The sequence below is a fragment of the Prunus mume genome, linkage group LG1 (assembly GCF_029339155.1).
Source record: "Prunus mume cultivar Tortuosa linkage group LG1, ASM2933915v1, whole genome shotgun sequence".
NCBI classification, from domain to species: domain Eukaryota; kingdom Viridiplantae; phylum Streptophyta; class Magnoliopsida; order Rosales; family Rosaceae; genus Prunus; species Prunus mume.
In genome coordinates this window covers 22670048-22688772 of record NC_142698.1, presented here as the reverse complement: position 1 = coordinate 22688772, position 18725 = coordinate 22670048, and the positions used below count along the sequence as shown (strand labels likewise).

Below are 18725 nucleotides of genomic sequence, written 5' to 3'. Positions count from 1 at the left end.
ATTTTTAACATATTATTTGACAAAGTTGAAGGTGAGGGATAAAGTGAAAGACAAAACACCGATCAATAGACCTAGCCAACGAATCATGTTTGTCGTGTTCATGTCAGCCCGATTTCTTAATCAGTAGACACAAATACTGATGGGTTTCCCTCGTTAGTGGAGGAGAGAAAAATAAGGAAAATAAATATTAATATAAATAAAAGAAAGGACGGGAAAATTTGAAGAAAACGAACGGAAGAGAATATGAGAAAAACTCTCTCTCATGCAAGGCCACCAATTTTGTTAGGAACGTTGGCTATAAAAGCAGCTGCCTTCTTTCAGTTCAAATCATCCCTTAGAAAACCAAAACATAGAGAGTTTTGAGAGATAAGAAAACCAAAACATAGAGAGTTTTGAGAGATAAGAAAACCTCACTTGTGTGAGAGAGAAAATCCTCTTGAGAGAAAAACCAAGAGAGAGTTTAGCCACCGGTGTTTGGTGAGATTATTATTGTATTCCCATTATTTTTTCTTAGTGGAAGATAGAGTGTTAATTTTGTCCATTTTATTTACACAAGGCTGGGAGAAGTCAGATCCAGGGAGTGCCATATTTATTTATTGGCTCTTTGATTTTTCGTCATCTTTCTCAACAAATACAACCTGTTATAATAACGAATGACATGACACGATATGTTTCACTCGTTAAGAATAATGGGTTAGTTTAATCTACATGATATGTTTCACTTCCTTTAACCTACATGACCCATTTCACTCGCTTTAACCTACCCCGTTTCACTTGCTTTAACCTACATGACCCATTTCACCCATTTCAAAGATAAACTATATTTCTTAATAAACTATTAAATGAAAACACCTCATATTAGACAATATTAAAAATGATGTTTAAATCTAAAACATCATTCACCAAATATCCAAATGGGTACTCGCGAATGGGTGAATAATGATTACTCGTGGTTCGATAATAGGTATTTGCCCATGGATAACGTAACGACCCGTTAGCTTAAGGGGTGGCTAATGGATCCACTCATTTTCAACACAACTCATTAAGTCCGACCCGAATATATTATTTTTTTCGTGTGAATTAGTGTTGTGTTAAATATTATGTACAATATTATTAGTTCTATCATTTAAGGGAGTAAAGTAAGATACTTCAAATTTCATATTGTTTGATGCTTTTACCTTTAGAGCACTTCCAACAAAGGGGACCAAGGGGAGGGCTAGGGGGGGCAAGCCCAAAATGGTGTTTCCAGCAACAAAATTTGGCCCGGCAAGGAGTGGGAACTAGCGAACTGGTTGGCCCGAGCTCCTTGCTCTCAAAATTTTTAACGTTGGAGCGTGCAATGCACATGCCAACAGTAAAAAAAATTTGAACACGCCACTTCAATGCCCTTGTGCACGTGGCGTGCGCTGGGCTCTCCGATCAGATTTTTCTAGCAATCCAACGGCAGCAAATTTTTATGTAATAAAAATGAAAAAAAAAGGGAAAAAAATTGAAAAAAATACCAAAAAATTACTGTTTTTTTTTCTCTATACCTTATTTCCATTTTCAACATTTAAGTAAATGTCTTTGTCCTTTTAGACATTCATTTATTTTTATATTACTCCATTTACTTAAGTTTACAATATAAATAAGGAAGTACCCTCAATTTGGATTCAAATAAAAATATTAGAAAATCAAATTCCCACCAAATCAAAATATGAAAAATCGGTTTTAGTGCAAAATACGATTTAGGCTAAAAATGATGGCTCATTAAGTCAATATATACTTCATACTAAAATCCCATAAAATCAAGTTTTCTTATTTGATGTGTAAGGAATAAAAGCCGCCAAAAATTAGCTTGAGAAAATGATTATTCCGAAAAATCATTTTTCATACTTAGTCAATATTGCACCTTCGCTAAAAAAATTCTAGGTCTACCAGTGTCTATAAATAGCAACCAATACTCTTCACTTTTAACACCAAATCCTTATACATTTTTTTTCTATAAATACCAACCAATACAAGTAATAAAATAAAATCTTATTCGAAAATATTATCCAAATTAATTGTTTAAGTAAACAAATTTGTGAAAAAAACAAAAAAATAAATTGTATTTGCTATGGCAAAGGACAACTGCTAGAAACACACTTTCTTTGCTCGCCAAGGGCTAACTGCTGAAAATGCTCTTATAGGAGATTCATGTTCTCTTTTTATTTTCCTATTTTAAATTTTTAGTTTTTAAACATGAAAAAATATTAATTTACTATCTATCCTTGTATGGTTTTCATTCCTTATCCTTATTATTAAGGAATTTTTTCGGAATTATAAATGTTTCACTTGAGCCTCCGCGCACTTCCGTTGGCAGTTGGCAGTTGGCAGTTGGCAGACAAAGGAGACGCACAGGAATCATGTGTCCCGGCAATCAGCTATTCAGATAGCATCTAAATTGGAGGCTCTCAAATCTCCACGTGTCGACAATGTACGCAACCACGTCATCAATTTCTTCCGTCCTTTATCACGGTACTACCAATTACCAACCTCGAGTCAGACAGAGACAAACACCCAGCTCCCTTTTGTTTCCATGGAAACTAATTTTCTCGCCACATTTTCCCGATAAAATTCTTCCAAACGACCATTGAAAAGAAACAGAGAATCAGTCCGAGGCAGAGAGATTATGACGACTTTGATCAGAAAAGTGTGGGAGTCGGTGTCGAGCCGCAAGGGCTCGAACACGGAGACAACGTCATCGTCATCTTTGGCGACGTCCTCGACGGCGTGTTTGGGGGCGTTCGATCGGGTACCGACAGACCTACTGATGCAAATCGTGAGACTGGTGGGGCCCAAGGAAGCAGCGAAATTGAGCGCTGTGTGCAAAGCCTGGAGGTGTCTGGTCTCAGACAATGAGCTGTGGATTTTCTTTCTACAGAATCAGAAGAAGCAGGAAGAGCCTCACTGGGATTCCTTTCTTTTCTCTGAAACCCATTTGAGATCCGGTTACCCACTTCAGTATGTTAAAATTCAACTCAGCTGACTTTCCACACTTTTTCAATTCTAGCAGCTCAGCTACCAAACCCATTTCAGCATTCAATTCTACAGTCTGTGTTATGCAGAAAATAGAAGAAATCTAATTCAAATTGGTGTTATTGGTAGTAAATATTGGGATTTTCCTAAGAGAGTTTTTCTTTTCGGCATAAAGGTCTAATTTTCAAGTAACCGAACATAGAGAATGTTAGACTTGTAAATTGGATTTCAGTTGGTTGGTGTATTTTGCCTATCTATGTGATAGTGGATGTTCATAACTTGGAGAAAATGCCTCATCAACTGCTTTACTGAGGAAACCTGAATTTTTCTTTGATGCATTGAATTGTGGTTAAAGAGTGATGCTCTGACACATCAAAATGGAATTTCTATTGCAGACCATTCTGGAGTCAGATGCCCCAGTTGCCCTTCATGGCTATTTATGGCCAACGAGAGCAAGTTCCTGGTTCTGTTATCATTGATGGTGAGTGTCTTTAACCTCCTTACTCATTTACAATTTATTATTCTTGAGAATGCTTACATCTTTTTTCTTTTATTATTCCCATTCTTCTTGAAATCATACATTCTTTTCTTTTGTGCTTTGTTAGGAAGCATGTAAACCAAGAGCTATTGAATGTTTTAGTATAATTTTTATCTACCATCCAGAAGGATATACTCAGATATAAGATTTCAATTTTGTTAACAACCTTTGAGTTTATCTTGCTTCTACATAAACCACTCCCTCATTTTCTCTTTACATTTCTTGGGAAGGGGGCTCTGGCTATTGCAAGTTTGGCTGGAGTAAATATGCTTGCCCATCTGCGCGGTCAGCAACCTTTTTGGTGAGTGTTTGTTTTAGCTCACAGTTAGAATTTCTTTTGCATACAATTCCCATAAATGGGTGAAATCCCACATGCTTGTTGGTTATGTTTGAAGCTCTCCTGCATTGTTAGTTTCATAATTTGGACTTTGTTGCAATGTCTGTTCTGAAGTGATCCTGATTTGCAGGAGTTTGGTAACGTTGAGTCTCCAATGTACTCTAGACTCCGCCACTTCTTTGTAACTATTTACAGCAGGTGTGCCTTTCTATCATTTTAAATTTTCATTACTATAGTAAAAAACTGTAGCTGTTTGTCTCGATGCAATTCTCTTTCTTTCAGTTAATGGCATAAATATTTAATTTAAGCTACATGTTCAATAACTTAAATACAAGTGAGCACATTTAAAATAATTTTCCACTAAAATTTCAACTTGAAAAAGTATGGAAGAAACAGAACTTATGCACTACATTAATTATCATGTGGCATGGCGGTTCGAACCTTCAAACTATCGATGCCTTCGAATCTTTAATATCAGGTGTAAATGATGTGTGATTGTGTTTCTCTTTAGGATGCAGGTGAAACCATCTTCACAGCCAGTGGTTCTGTCTATACCCATCTGCCATTATGATGGTGAGTTGCTATCTATTACGTGCCCCTGGAGTTATATCTTGCATTGGTCGCATTAATTCTGTGTTACAGTCATTGTCTTGTTATCCTTCGCGAGGTATACTTTTATCCATTTTGTGTGCTTTTTTTTTTCCCTTTCCTTTTCCTTTTGCTCTAGATACAGAATCTGCCAAAGCATCAAGACGACAACTCAAAGAAGCCATATATAAAGTACTCTTTGACATAAATGTCCCTGCTGTTTGTGCCATTAATCAGGTAGACTCTTCCCCTTCCCCTCCATAGTAATATAATCTGTTGTCTAAAAACCATAGGGAAGCAAGGAAATAAAGCATAACTAAGATGGATTGCATTCATGCAAAGTTTTTCTATGTGGTCTGGAACTGCATTGTTTCAATGTATAGATGGGTTAATTGAGTTCTTGATCCAGATTCACTGTCTGCTTTTAAAACTGTAGGCAACTTTAGCTTTATACGCAGCAAGAAGGACCTCAGGGATTGTTGTAAACATTGGTTTCCAGGTCACTTCTATTGTTCCAAGTAAGCTATTTTAATTTTCATTTCATTTTCCTAGCGATTTCAGAAATATTAACTGATGGAAAACAGATACCTGTCCATGTTAATGTTTTCTTGGGGAATGTGGGTAGTGTCTCTTTTGCAATTGTGTATAATTTTTTTTCTTCACATCTATGCATGACATAATATTGTTTACCCTTTTGAATTAGTTTTTTGAAATGTCAGTTTACTTCTCATTTTTAGCTGGCAATCTGGCATTGTGTGACTTGTAGTTCTAGGCATGCTTGTTTGCTTTTAGTTCTTTAGATATCTCTAGAAAAATTCTTCCACTGAAACTTTTCTAAACCATCCACTGAACTTTTCAGTTCCAATAGTTTCTTTTATCCTTGTCTCTGGTGATGCTATGGTTTTTTTTTCTTGTTTCTTTTTTTCCATTTTTGGTTCTTGGGACTTTTGGAACTTTGTACTTATGTTTTACCATTGTGTTTACAGTTTTAAATGGTAAAGTAATGCGCAAGGTGGGCGTGGAAGTTATGGGGTTGGGAGCTTTAAAGCTTACAGGATTCCTTAGGGAGCTGATGCAGCAGAACAATATCGGTTTTGAATCACTGTACACTGTTCGGACTCTGAAAGAGGTATATTGGCTATCCTTTCATGGTGCAGGCTGTGGTTATTGGATATTTATCCTCATAGAATACTGTCAGTGACTGTTACTGCTATCAGTAGCATTCAACAGTTCTTTATAAAGGACAATTTCTGGTTCTATTTTTTGTTCTTTCTTCTTATGTCATAGTTGTATATGGAAACTTATTGGTGTAATGACAAGTGGAAAGTTAGAAAGTAAGGTGAATATTATGGGTGAAGAAGTTCAATTCGCCCCATGCTTTACTGGGTCAAGGACTGGAATGTGCAAAGTTAAGAAAGAAGTGTGTTCGTTATTGTGATAAATCAAGAAAGAAAGAATTTTTCAATTTCATGTTTTAGTGTTTCTTAAAATCACTATAAAGACTATCGAATTTGGCTAATGTTCTGTTGGTTGAATAACACTCAGAACTTATGTTATGTTGCTGCTGATTATGAAGCTGAGCTATCTAAAAATACACAAGCGTCATTTGAAGCCACTGGAGAAGGTTGGTTTACTCTTTCAAAAGAGAGGTTTCAAACAGGAGAAATCTTATTCCAGCCACGGCTTGCAGGAGTGTAAGTACTGTTAGAAAGTTTCAGATTAATTGCTTTCTATTTTTCCCTCCCCCTCTTCCTCTCCCCATTTTGCAGATTCTGTTGCATTCATCACATAAAATCATCAATCATGGTTTCTATCCAACATTACCATTTAGTTTATTCGGAATGCAGAACTTCAGAGGGAAGCTGTATTTAAATTTTAATATGATTTTTGGTATAGGCGTACTATGGGTTTGCACCAGGCTGTTGCTCTTTGTATGGACCATTGTCATTCTGCAGAACTAACAGATGATGATGCTTGGTTCAAGACTGTAGTCTTGTCAGGAGGGAGTGCATGTTTACCTGGACTTGCAGGTATCATTCAATTACAGGCACTCTATCTTTTGTGACAAAAGAAAAAACCGAATCTGAAATGGGCAGCTTACTAATCTAGTGGCAATAGAGATGTGAAAAAATGTTGCAAATTACTTGTAAGAATACGAATCATTACCTTTTTCTTTCAACCTTTTTTTTTATTCAGGAAGGTTAGAGAAGGAGTTACATGGACTTCTCCCTCAATCTGTATCTAAAGGAATCACCGTCATTCCCCCTCCATATGGTGCAGATACTGCATGGTTTGGGGCCAAGCTGATCAGCAACGTAAGTGTTGTCACTACCTCAAAACCTGTGTTTGGATGTACAATTCGAACAGGCAAAACTGCACATATCCATTGCAAAATATCTTTAAAAGAAATCCATCATAGATTCAGTTGGCTATAAACATTATCAGATATCTGGATTTCTCCATGTGACTCTTGGAGTTGCAAGTTTTAAGGTGGTGTTTAAAATTCTGTTTAATATATAATTACCTGGTGTTAATACAGCTGAGCACCTTCCCCGGTCCTTGGTGCATGACAAGGAAGCAGTTCCGGCAGAAGCCTAAAGTCAAGCTTATGTGGTGAATAATTACTCTGGATTATTTATTTGAGGACTGCCGTGGCCAATACAAGATATGAAGAGGTTATGGTGGAACTCCAAACTCCAAGGTTATTTTCTTATAACTTCCCACAGAAAACAGAGAGACAAAGCAGAGAGGCTCTTTTGAAGAACAGGCCGAAATTTGAGAGGTTTTCTCATTGTATATTAGTCATATATGTCGGAGCCTGCTATAGAATAAGTATCCTATTATGTAGTTTCAATAAATTACGAATACCGCGAGCTTCTCTGCCGTGCCGAACAAACTGTATGTATCACGAGGCTTTACTGAGCATATAATTGTGTCGAGTATTTGTATATCTAAAAGTGGAATTTTTTTCCATTTTCCTCAATTTTGAAATTTTCTAACTTAGAGAGCACAGGAGACCATTGACGTGTACAACCTCATAATAAGTACCAAAATTGGACTTAATTGCTTGGCATCAACATCTTTAAAATAATAAGATGTGAAGAATCTATGGACTCTCCCACATCGAAAATGTATGCTATAATGGAATTCTAACTTCAATTGCATCTATGTCTAAAAATCTATTAACCCTTCCCCCCACATCTTGTAGATTTCATTGTACTTGCTATGATTAATAGTCCCTGCTTCAAAGTCATGGACTACACCATCTATTTCAATGAAGCTCAGTCCACGAGTTGTCTCCAAGTCATTTTCTCTGATGAGCTTTCTAATTTTAGTTGCAGTTTCCTTTTCCCCAGCCTTAGCGAACATAAGCCCTGCAAGTTTATATCTGTCACCAGACATTGGCTCAAGTTCAGTCAAGTGCTTGAAAGCAAGGTTCCCTCTCCTCAGGTCATTGTGCATCCTACAAGCACCAAGTAACGCACCCCATATAACCGAATTGGGCTTTTCTGGCAGTGACATGATAAGTTCTTCCGCCTCAGCCAGCCACCCGGCACGGCCAAGAAGGTCCACCATGCATCCATAATGTTCAATGGATGGTCTTATCCCATACTCATGCATCATTTGATGAAAGTACTCATATCCCATTTCAATATAGCCGGCATGGGAGCAAGCAGATAAAATAGCCACAAAAATTATCTCATTCGGATAAGTTCCATTAGCAACCAAGTCATCAAACAGTTCAAAGCACTTTTCAGCTTGCCCGTGTATGGCAAAACCAGAAATAATAGCCCCCCAAGCAACTAAATCTTTTTGTGGCATCTTCTTAAAGACTTCATAGCCATGTTCAATGCTGCCACATTTGGCATACATGTCTATGAGAGCAGTACCAAGAGTGACACTAATCTTAGCCCCAATTTTATCAGCATATGCATGTATCCATTTTCCTTGGTCTAAAGCTCCCAAATGAGCACAGGCAGACAATGAGCTCACAAGGGTTGCCTCATTTGGAGAAACTTCGGAAATCATCATCATTTTCTGAAAGAGCCCTAATGCTTCTGCAGACATACCATTCTTTGTGTACCCTGCTATCATTGCGCTCCAAGATGCGTCATCCTTTTCTAACATGTTATCAAACATTTCTCTAGCCTTCTCTACTTCACCCTGACTGAGGTACCCGGAAATCAACGAGTTCTTCGCAAGCGTGTTCTCTTCAGGGAAGCCTGCAAGAACTTGTTCTGCACAGACCAAACTGTCCATTGAACTCGAGTACATGTGTATTAGTGAGCTATGAACGTGTGTATCTATTGCTGTGCCGGCCTTAACTATCCGGCAATGCACTTGTCTACCTTCAAAGATTGCACTCAGTTGGGAACATGCTTTAAGAACAAAGGTGTAAGTGTAATTGTCTGGTTTTAAGCCATCTAGTAAAAGTTTATTATACAGCAACAAAGAATTATTTGGGCACTTACCCAGTATCAATCCTCTGATCATGTTATTGTAGGCAAATACATCAGGACAAGATATTCTATCGAAAACTGATGAGGCATGGTAAATTTGTGAAACTGTAACATAGGACTGAAGAAGCCTCCCTGCATTTGGAGGGCGGTCAAGCAGTCCTGATACAACTAATTGAGCATGTACTTGTCTTACTTCTTGTAAGTTGCTACACATTTGAAGAAAAACCAGAGTGGTTGGCATTCTAACCGGGATTTTCGAAGAGAAGGATGGTAACTTGTTCTGATTGGCAAGAGACGGAGGAGCAAGAGCAGCAATGATTGCCATATAAATTGCTAATTCTTGTTGGAGATGAACCTTAGGAGTTTAGAAGTTAAAAGGCCTTGTACACCTCACTGTGAACCCTCCAAATTGTTTTACTTTGGCCAGCTGGGGGAGAAGATTAGATGATTCTCCTCAAATTTTATATTTTGGTCTGCACTGGCATCAATTATTTGGAGCCACAGAAACAAAAGTCCAAGCTACAGATGATATGAAGATAATTGCATCTGGTCCCCACATTACACTCCAGCTCATTTGACACATTTGGAAACCATGATGAGTTTGCAATTAGATACTCCGAAGCGTTTAAAAACGACGTAGCGGAACTCATGAAAACGAGAGATTTTGAAGTGTATAGCTGTCAATGTATTGCACAAACGGACGTTTAAATATTACAAAAACCAAATGCCACCACAAAATGATGCATTGAAATAAATGGATCTTATTACAACGGTATTAGCTCTAGCACTTGTGGGTAAAACATGGATGAAAACCCGATGAATGAAAAAATTGTAACTTCCTCACAAGTCTAAATATACTAAATGGCTGAAAATGGTCTTGACATTCATAATAACCTGAATAACAATACTACGAAACCAGCTGTGAGCATTAGCAATGGAGATCGATTGCATGTGGTATGAACACCATTTACATCGTCAGCCGACGTTGATGGTGGTAATGCAGGGCATAGAAGACCTTCCTTCCCTTCATGGCACTCATTGGCAAAAAGCCCCGGTGGGTAGTTTCCATAGAGGTTAATGTAGCTGAACATAATTGAAGCACATTCATTTGTCAAGTCATTCAGCACATCTGTATAAGGACAAGCCAATTCCTTGAATGCAGCACAACACTGGACAGCAGGGTACCGTGGTCCTTTGCATCGGCTTGTGATAACAGTGTAGTTCAAAAACTCAAAGTTCACTGTACAGCCTGCAGATAACAGGAGACAATATTTCACAAGACTTAGTTACCTTCTATTAAGATCTATAAACAGAAAAATAAGCTCTCAAGAGGATTAAGGTTCTATGCAACCCAGAACCAAAAAGGGCCTCAGTGTGACATATAAGCTTCCAAGTTCTTATTGAAAAATAAGCTTCAAAGTAATGCAATCTGTTGAAGAAAAAAAAAATTGCCTAATTGAATCATGTTCTTGTTTTGTATTTTCGTTCTTTGCTGTTTCATTCACAATCCTAAACATGCTTCTAGCATTCTCGATCTCTCAAACAAACAATATATAAGCTTCTTCGACCTATAATTTCCAAATCAATGGAAAAAGTAGAGAGGGGCATCAAATAGCAAGCCATTTTTCAATCATCTTGCAGAATTTGGGCAATCCAGTGGTACAAAAGGATGCAAGCTGAGAGACAATACACAGCATAATCAAGTTGCAGAATATCAGCTTGGCTTCAAATTAAAGCCCAATCTCAAGCTCCTCTATTTTTCTCTTCCTTATATCTATGCGAGTTAAAAGGAAACTTTGGCATATGCGAACTTAAGAAGACACGATAAACCATCAACCATTTGCAAATATATACTATTCTGTGAAAGACTCCCCAATTTAGTCACTAGATTTCGATTCCATTTTGGTCAATTAATTTAACAAACCCAGTTTTGACATGATTTAACTAACCAGAAACTGAAATAACAGAAAAGATAATTACTTGATTACTAGTGAATTATCCTAATTAAGGCCAATCCATCAGCCTCCAATAACAGATCATCTAGCACACAAGCGGCATATAGATGCAAATTGCAATCTGCTTTCATCGTCCAAATAGTAAAATTGAAGCTAGAAAAGGCCATCAAATGAGCATTGTCTAAAACTAGAAAACCTTGTGGCACCACAATTCAATTTCTAGAGTTAAAATTCATGACAAACAAAGAAAACAAAAATTCAGAGAAGGATGTGAAGGAAATGAAACCTTTCTTGGCCTGCAGTAGGTTCCGGCCGATTGAAGCCTGAGATTCAAAGATACCATCTGTAGTTATAGACAGAAGAAACAAAAGTTTAGAGCTTTGTTGAATCTGAGCTTACTTGTATTGAATGTAATGGTATGGCACTACATATATAGAAATTATCTGATAAATTGAGCAACACCTGAAATGAAAGTAGGAGAAGAAGAAGAAGCAGGAAAACCCATCAAAAGGAAGAAGAAGAGAATTGCAAAGCTGAAGCAAAAGCTTTGATTCAACACCATGCTTTCTGGTTTCTTGGAGAGAACAAAGAGAAGCCAAGTTAGAGATCAAAGATCTCACTTTGTTGACTAAAGAGAGAGTTTTTCCTCCACCTTCTGTTTCTCTTTCTTTTATTTGTTCACTATTTCTTCTTCTGGAAAGGAAAAAAAAAAAAGAGGATAAAAAGCTTAAATCTTTCTGTTTTTTTTTTTCTTAGTTTTAATTTTTGCAATTTTGCTAGCAAGTTGAAGTAGCTAGTAGCAACTTACCTTAGAAACAGTCGGGCTTGATTGAAAATGGAGTACAGCAGGCTACGCGGAAACTGGTTTCTTTTTTCCTCCTCCCATTTGATTTTTAATTTTGGTTACATTGGGGCAGTGGGTATTATTGTCTTTCTTTAATATTATTTATTTTTCTTGTCAGATCTCTAAATTGTGGACTAAATAGTTCATACTTAAGAGTAAGATAGATAAGCTTACCTTATTCAAAAATAATTATTATTTGAAATTTTATTACCAACCTCATAATCTTGTAGTTAAAAATTGTTTTTTTAACACTTGGTTCAGAGGTAATGTACAATGGTGGTTTTGGATGTCACGTTTCTTCCGAAAATGACCAACATGCTTTTATTTTATCTTAATGGAATTGCGCGTTAGCTCAACCTTTTCCAACCAGATCTTGCTGTCACCACTCACCACAAAACAAATATGATTAATTATTTACGTCAATGGAATAATGTGGTCCACCATAGTGGTGCCTAATATTACTAGGCTTAATGAAGGAAAATACTTACTTCCTAAAGGTAAGTAGGAACTTTTACATTTTTACTAATAGTACTGTGACTCGTGTGCATAAGTTTTTCATTTTGTGTTTTTGATGAATTGTTTTTTTCGTATGTATCAAAATGTGATTCGCATGAAAGAGAAGTATCTCTTTACAAACAAGGAGGCAAAAGATGATGCTCAATATATAACTATGGAGATCATATTTTCAATTATTTCAATTGCTTTAGCTTTACCAAAAGCATTTGATGCAATAATCCAATCAAATTCCCTTATTTCAAGTGTTTAAAAGTATAACTTTTCTTCTTGTTGTCTTTAAATTTGAAGCCATGGCTGATATAAGTCTTTGAGAGCTCCTAACACCTTAGGCTTTGCATTTCCACAGAACAGTCGCACGTTACCTTTTTCATAAACCTAGCCTTTTTTAACACCACCTTTTGGACTTGGAGGGTCTTTCTGTCATCACCCGTGCATCAATTGGTAAGACAAGTTGAGGTTTTTTTTTTCTCTTCCTCAGTTTGGGCAAATTGCATGCCAATTCAAGTATTAACTAACATGGTGGAAAGGAAACTCTGTTGGCATTTCAGCATTTCTTATGCTAGAGATCAACCCCGTGGGGCTCTTACTCTGAAATATAATTAGCTCATCTCTGAGTGAACACTGAAATTTTCTTCTAATGGATCTGATCTAAGAAGAGTAGAAGACCTTGCTTTTTTTTTTCTCCAAAACGAAAACAAGTGATGCCGAATTATACAAGATTTCATTAATTCTTTTTCTTTTCCTTTTTTTTTTTTTTTTTTTGGTTCATCTCTGCACTGTTCTGTTTCAAAGCAGCAAAAAGGTTACAGCCCATGTAGCTTGATAGACAGGAAATTTCAAAAAAGAAGGAAGAAAAAGGGGTGGGAGGGAGGAGAAAATCTATCCTTCTGCCTCTTCCGAGTGTGTATATTATCATACTTCTTTAACATAGATCCACGCATGTAGCTTGTTCTACTATGAGTCGTTTACCTGTTCAACAAAACGGTCTCTTCTGCTGCATCAAAAAAGCATCCCCAGTGTCAGATTCAGCTCAGCATAACTATAATTTATAATATGAACATCAGGTTTTAAGAGCTATGATTAGAAAACGCTTTTTTCACTACTTATCTATTGCTAGACCCCTGTGACTATATCATATGTTCATATTGATCATATTACGATGAACAAAATTCCCCATAGAAGACTTAATGATGTTCCAAGTTACTGCAGTTTTTGCTAAGAGACTTACATGAAATTTAGATTCCTGCAGATTATCCAGCAACCTAGCAATCTCTAGTTGCTTTACCACTGCAGCATGCAGTACCTGTAACAATAACATTCAAGTGAAAATTATTATTATCTATGCTATTAAGAGTTCAATAATCAAATGACTAAAAGTAGTCACAGTTACATAGCATACTCTTTTTGTTTGCTCAAGATCATGTTCAACAGACTTTATCCTGTCCAAAGAGTCCATCAACATTCGCTCCTTCTCTAAAGGAATCGCAGCAGGCTTGTTGTTAAGGTCCTCGTATACCTTTTCTAGCTGTTGAAGACGCTGTAAACATGGGAGGACATAGTCTTCTTCATTCACAGCTTCAGGTGTTGGTGACTGGCTATGTGTGTTGCTTTCCACCAAATTAGATGGGTAAATGTTGTTCTTCCTTCCCCAAAATTCAAATCGTAGAATATGAGAAAATGGTAGTACTCTGACCAGGAAAGATATCAGCATTCTTGCCACACGAGAGAAGTCCCTCCTCTCAATTTGGTCCTTAACAATGTCATGCCGAAAGTCAACTGAACTACCTGAAAAGATCCATGAATTTAGAACATAAGCTAAAAGGTAAGGTTGACAAGGAAACAACAGCTGATAGCTGAAGTACGAGTAAGTGATAATAACAATTTGTACATTTGTAAAAGTTGACAATAAAGCTTTTAGCAAAACTAAATGAAAATAAGTAAGTAATAGTATTTACCTTCTGAATTTGATGTTGCCTCACGAAAAACATTTTCCATGCTATGATTAAGTGATTGACCCTGACGATGTCCCACTCCTTGATCACTTGTTACAGCTTTCTCAACCAGAGGCAAATTATCATCACAGCTGTAGTAAGCATTTGGATCTGATGCCTTCACGTGCATAAAACAAATTAATCAAAACACACACCAACATATGTATGCAGTACATATATGGAACCACACAAATCACAAAGAAAATAAATATCGAAACTCACTTCTTCATTAACTGCATCCAAAGGAGGAAACGTAGAACTCCTTCGTCCCAGCGAAGAACTTGGATCATCATTATCTGACGCCGATTCTGCAATTGATGTATCACTTGTTCTGCCCTGGTTAAAAAGAACAAGAACAGAATGATGGATGCATCATTATCTGAACCAGTAATAGAATGGACCACAAATAACAATTCTGAACTAACCTTCAGTGGGCTTATTTGAATATAAGAGTCAAGTTTCTGCTGTTCATTAGACACTCTGGTGATTTCCCTCACAAATGTTGCTTCAGCAGCATGCAGAAGCTACAAATTAGAGAACTTAGGTTAATCTTCACGAATCAATTTGATAAAGTGATTCAAGCCTAAAACCACTACACAATTCAATAAGAAAAAAGAAAGGTAATAACCTTCATTATCTCTATGTCATTCCATGGACCTTTATTAGACTTAAGGCAGCCTCCTTCAGTAGAACATGTACATGATCCGCCCAGGAAATCTGGCAACTGACTGGAAGGAGATGTGTAACAATGAGATGATGGGTACTGTCAAGTGCCAAGGAAAACATTGCAGATAGTATAATGTAAACATACCTTGAATCAATGACTTCCAGTAGTTTAGACAGAGATTTGGGTTCCAGAACCTGGATTTTAATACAGTTAATACAAAAATCAAGGCTGCAAGAGAAAGGAAAACTAGATGCTATGGGCCCGAACAGTATCCTTTACCTGTATCTTTGAAATAGTCTTTACATCAAGAAATTTCTGTGCAGCAGGCCAAAGCATCTTCTTAAAGCCAGGGCCAGCATTGACAATGTACATTCGGTGTAATGTCTATATATTGCAATACAGTTAGATCACATGCAGCACTTTATAACATATAATTGTTTAAACCAAAGTTCAGCTACCTCAGGGTAGTAATTGGTGTCTATCTTTGTCATAGCACCCAAGAGATTCGCAGCAGTCCTGGTGAAATTTTTCATGCCCTGTATTTCACATAACATCAAATTTCTAATTCAAATTCTGCAAATTCACAATGGCAGCTACGGAAGTACCAAACTCGTACAAATATTTTAAGATCCTATGAGTATCAAATTAGAAAAATGGGGTTTCTATACTGAAAGGAAATGCATTATAGGTAGAAGAGCAACATTATTTCATAAATGCATTAGAGTGAAGAGGTTAGCATACCAAGCCTTGAACATCAAGTATAGTTGTTGTTGAACAGATTTGTCTCTTCGCTGCAATTGAACAAGCAGGGAATTTCTCCTGTAGAGCTCTCTCAAATTCTTGGACATGATACTTTAAGTATCGCTCTATACTGGTGATTTGCATAAGCCTACTTGGATGAGCTTTTCCTAGCCTTTCTATGTAAACCGGTCTGCCTTCTTTATCAACCCCATGGTACCCTTGAGGGTAATATTGCAATACTTCATCGAGCTCTTCAAATTCAAAATCCTTCAATTGATTATTATGAAAAGGTGTTAGAACTAAAGGAATATATATTAAAAGTTCGTACTGTAAATATACGACATCATTCCGAGGCCAGTTTTAATTCAGATGTTAATGAATTAATGGCCAAAGATTGACCATCAGTTTCAGGTCTTAGATTAGTTTAACTAACTTTTGCTTCCAACTAAATTTGAGTTAATGAACAATTCCTCTTCCCTAGCAAACCAAAAGCTTATCCAGTCTATTATTACATCAATAGTAACAAAAATTAACATCCTTACCTCCAAAATGGTGTCTGTTCCAAATTCTTTTCTCCATTTAAGCATTTCTTCCCACAAATGGATTGTTTTTTCAATGTTAAGGTCTCTAGCTTTCAAAAATCTACATGAGATGGAGAAAAAGATAATATTAAGCTTACTGTTCAGTAAATCTGAATTTTCAGCTGATAATTAGTCACAATGTTAAGGAAACACAGATATATTGAGGCATTGGCTGACCTCAACAAAGTATGGTAGTCATCATGCCTCGCTGGCAACAAGTCCATGTCAAGGAGTCTTTGACGCAATTCTTGGACAGCACTCTCCTCTTTTTCATCACGTACATCTTCTATGGAAACTGATGGAACCCGGTAATCGATTTTCCTTTTTCCCCTTTTCTTAAGAGAGTGAGTAAACTTGCTTGAAGCATTTATCGCCTTCTTCTTGAGGTTGCAAATCCTTGAGCGTCGTCGCTCCTCTTCAGAATTCTCAAAGTCTGACCTTCTATCTCGAATTTCATCACAAGCTCCCAGCCCTTCTAGGCCTAAAGTGAACAAATGTACACAGTCAAAGATCATAATTATGAACTTTTTCTGATACCCCGTTGTTTTCAAACATTCTTTTCCTATGCAAAATTTATCTCGAATTTGCATTTTCCAATGAAACAAGCATCACATTCCCTTGAACTAACACATTGTGCTGAGTAAAAATTGTTCTTCCACCAGAAAATATATATATATATATATATATGTGTATATATATTAAGCTTGTGGACCAAAAGCATACCTGACATGTTAGTCCTATGCAGAAGGAAGATCTTCCGAGTTGCTTGACACTAATTTTTCAGAGCAAGAAAGCAAATCCACAGTAAACTCTACAGCATGCATGTACCCATATACTGTAAAAAGATAAGCAACGACTTAGGATTCAAAGGTAAGACATAATCATATCTTCATTATACAGAATTAAAGCAGAAGTGAAGTGACTGACTTCATTCTTTAGTAGGACAGAAGATGAAATATGATTAACTAATTTAAATGCGCACACAACCAAATCAAGTCCTCCAAACCATCAAGGTCAGAACAAGTAAAACCCCATGGAACCAAATAATATAAAAAAATCAGAATAATAAACCTGAATAACTATCTAAATGTAAATCACCAGCTCTTGGCTGCAGTTGGTAAAAATGAGAAAAGGAAACAACTGCATTGTGTTCTGGTACTTTCCCTGTGAATTCTTACCCCACAATTTCACATTCCCATGAAACCTTATCACTATTAGGCCTCCCTTGAACCGTTGAACCTATGTTCCACTAATTACTGAGTCATTTTCCGCTTAATTAAACCTTGCAAATAAGAGTCACTTTCCAACGCCTGTAGGCTCACCAAACAAACCCCTTAAAATTCAATACATAACTCTTAAAAAGGTAGATAGATCTGAAGCAGCTAAATTCTCCAAACTACAGACACCCCATTTTAATCTATCTTCAGAACAAGCAGATTCCAATCTCATCATATCCAAATTTGCCACCTTTGACGGATTTCACTTTCCTGTTTCCATTAATTTTAACAAAAACCACAAGAAGCAGCCTGATTTCCGAAAACCAGTCGAAAAGGAATCTCTCTCACTTCAGGTGATTAATGAAAGAACTGAAAAGGGAAACCCCATTAAGCAACTCAATTCCAGGAGCTCTGAAACTTATGAGTTTGTGAGAACAGTGAAACCGTTAAAAGCTATTCGAGCATCTGAACCATCAAGCTCTCGCATTTACACCTTCTCAACGCTCCTAAATCCCCCAAACGCATTAAATCTCACCAATGCCGATAAGCCACGTTCGGATCACATCGTAACTCTACGTAAATTTTCCACACAACCAAACGTACACTCCAAAATCCAAAAATACATACATATTGATATTCTAATTTCCAAAAAAGAAAGAAAATTTAAGAGAAGTAGAAACAAAAAAACCTAGATTGAAAGCTGGATCACCATCCGAGAAGCTTAGGTCATCGATTCGGGCGCAGAGAATCTATCCAGAAACAGAGACGGAGTGATAAACGGATAAAAAAGAAAGTCGGTAGGAGATTTTCCCGAGAAAAAATCGGGAATTTTCTCGAGAAAATTTAATGAAGAGCTGAATGAGTTTATAATAAGGATAGATTAGCAGAAAGAAACGAAAAGCAACAAAATTCACAATCGGAAGAGAGAGCTCTCTCCTTCTCCTTTCCCCAGCTGTCCTCTCTCCTCTCTCTTTTTATTTTCCTTCTCCCTCTTTATTCATTTTCTTCTTCTTCTTTTTTATTATTTATTTATGGCCTTTAATTCGCTTATTTGGCACCGCTGTCCCCTCAGATTTGCATACGTGGCAGTTTCTGCTTTCATTTTCTTTTATTTTTAATTGTATTTAGGGGAGGTTGCGGCAAAATTGGATTGACGGTGGTGATTGGACTCGGATAAAGCAAAGTTATGCTCTTTTGCTTGTTCGATTCGTTTCGTTCTTACTTTTTATTTATATATATATATAGCTAATTATGATATTGGGGATATTGGGGAATTGCATCAAATCACCT

The 18725-nt window shown here is 36.8% G+C and overlaps 4 protein-coding genes across 8 annotated transcripts; 1 reads left to right on the top strand and 3 right to left on the bottom strand.

Annotated features, from left to right (window-relative positions):
- Positions 1 to 2517: 2517 nt before the first annotated feature.
- ARP8 (actin-related protein 8) lies at positions 2518 to 7446 on the top strand. Of its 2 annotated transcripts, none has more exons than XR_016123360.1 (12): positions 2518 to 2985; positions 3396 to 3481; positions 3769 to 3839; positions 4006 to 4073; positions 4387 to 4448; positions 4603 to 4700; positions 4900 to 4981; positions 5450 to 5592; positions 6009 to 6157; positions 6360 to 6493; positions 6664 to 6778; positions 7003 to 7446. XR_016123360.1 is itself a non-coding variant. In XM_008220993.2 (12 exons), exons 1-12 carry the CDS (start codon positions 2654 to 2656, stop codon positions 7078 to 7080), a joined length of 1422 nt encoding a protein of 473 aa, XP_008219215.2. In that variant the 5' UTR covers positions 2520 to 2653; the 3' UTR covers positions 7081 to 7446. The 2 variants fall into 2 exon arrangements, 1 of the variants encoding a protein (XP_008219215.2); XM_008220993.2 differs by having other exon boundaries at positions 2520 to 2985; positions 6660 to 6778.
- An 80-nt stretch (positions 7447 to 7526) lies between these two features.
- Positions 7527 to 9385, bottom strand: LOC103319437 (pentatricopeptide repeat-containing protein ELI1, chloroplastic-like). Of its 2 annotated transcripts, XM_089044209.1 has the most exons (2): positions 8936 to 9385; positions 7527 to 8701 (listed from the first exon to the last, which is right to left on the bottom strand). In XM_089044209.1, the coding sequence occupies exons 1-2, from the start codon at positions 9246 to 9248 to the stop codon at positions 7635 to 7637; spliced, it is 1380 nt and encodes a 459-aa protein (XP_088900335.1). In that variant the 5' UTR covers positions 9249 to 9385; the 3' UTR covers positions 7527 to 7634. The 2 variants fall into 2 exon arrangements, with proteins under 2 accessions (XP_088900335.1, XP_008219204.2); XM_008220982.3 differs by having other exon boundaries at positions 7527 to 9385.
- A 200-nt stretch (positions 9386 to 9585) lies between these two features.
- Positions 9586 to 11574, bottom strand: LLG1 (LORELEI-LIKE-GPI-ANCHORED PROTEIN 1). Its single transcript, XM_008220974.2, has 3 exons — positions 11341 to 11574; positions 11165 to 11221; positions 9586 to 10172 (listed from the first exon to the last, which is right to left on the bottom strand). Exons 1-3 carry the CDS (start codon positions 11438 to 11440, stop codon positions 9808 to 9810), a joined length of 522 nt encoding a protein of 173 aa, XP_008219196.2. The 5' UTR covers positions 11441 to 11574; the 3' UTR covers positions 9586 to 9807.
- A 1363-nt stretch (positions 11575 to 12937) lies between these two features.
- LOC103319413 (Sec14p-like phosphatidylinositol transfer family protein) lies at positions 12938 to 18437 on the bottom strand. 3 transcript variants are annotated; one of them, XM_008220953.3, is made up of 15 exons: positions 18124 to 18437; positions 16942 to 17053; positions 16396 to 16699; positions 16180 to 16279; positions 15638 to 15904; positions 15355 to 15432; positions 15176 to 15280; positions 15041 to 15090; positions 14858 to 14957; positions 14655 to 14753; positions 14452 to 14565; positions 14194 to 14347; positions 13638 to 14023; positions 13467 to 13541; positions 12938 to 13232 (listed from the first exon to the last, which is right to left on the bottom strand). In XM_008220953.3, the coding sequence occupies exons 2-15, from the start codon at positions 16946 to 16948 to the stop codon at positions 13212 to 13214; spliced, it is 1860 nt and encodes a 619-aa protein (XP_008219175.2). In that variant the 5' UTR covers positions 16949 to 17053; positions 18124 to 18437; the 3' UTR covers positions 12938 to 13211. The 3 variants fall into 3 exon arrangements, with proteins under 3 accessions (XP_008219175.2, XP_008219183.2, XP_088900334.1); XM_008220961.2 differs by having other exon boundaries at positions 12938 to 13229; XM_089044208.1 differs by having other exon boundaries at positions 13161 to 13277.
- Between the last annotated feature and the right edge of the window lie 288 nt (positions 18438 to 18725).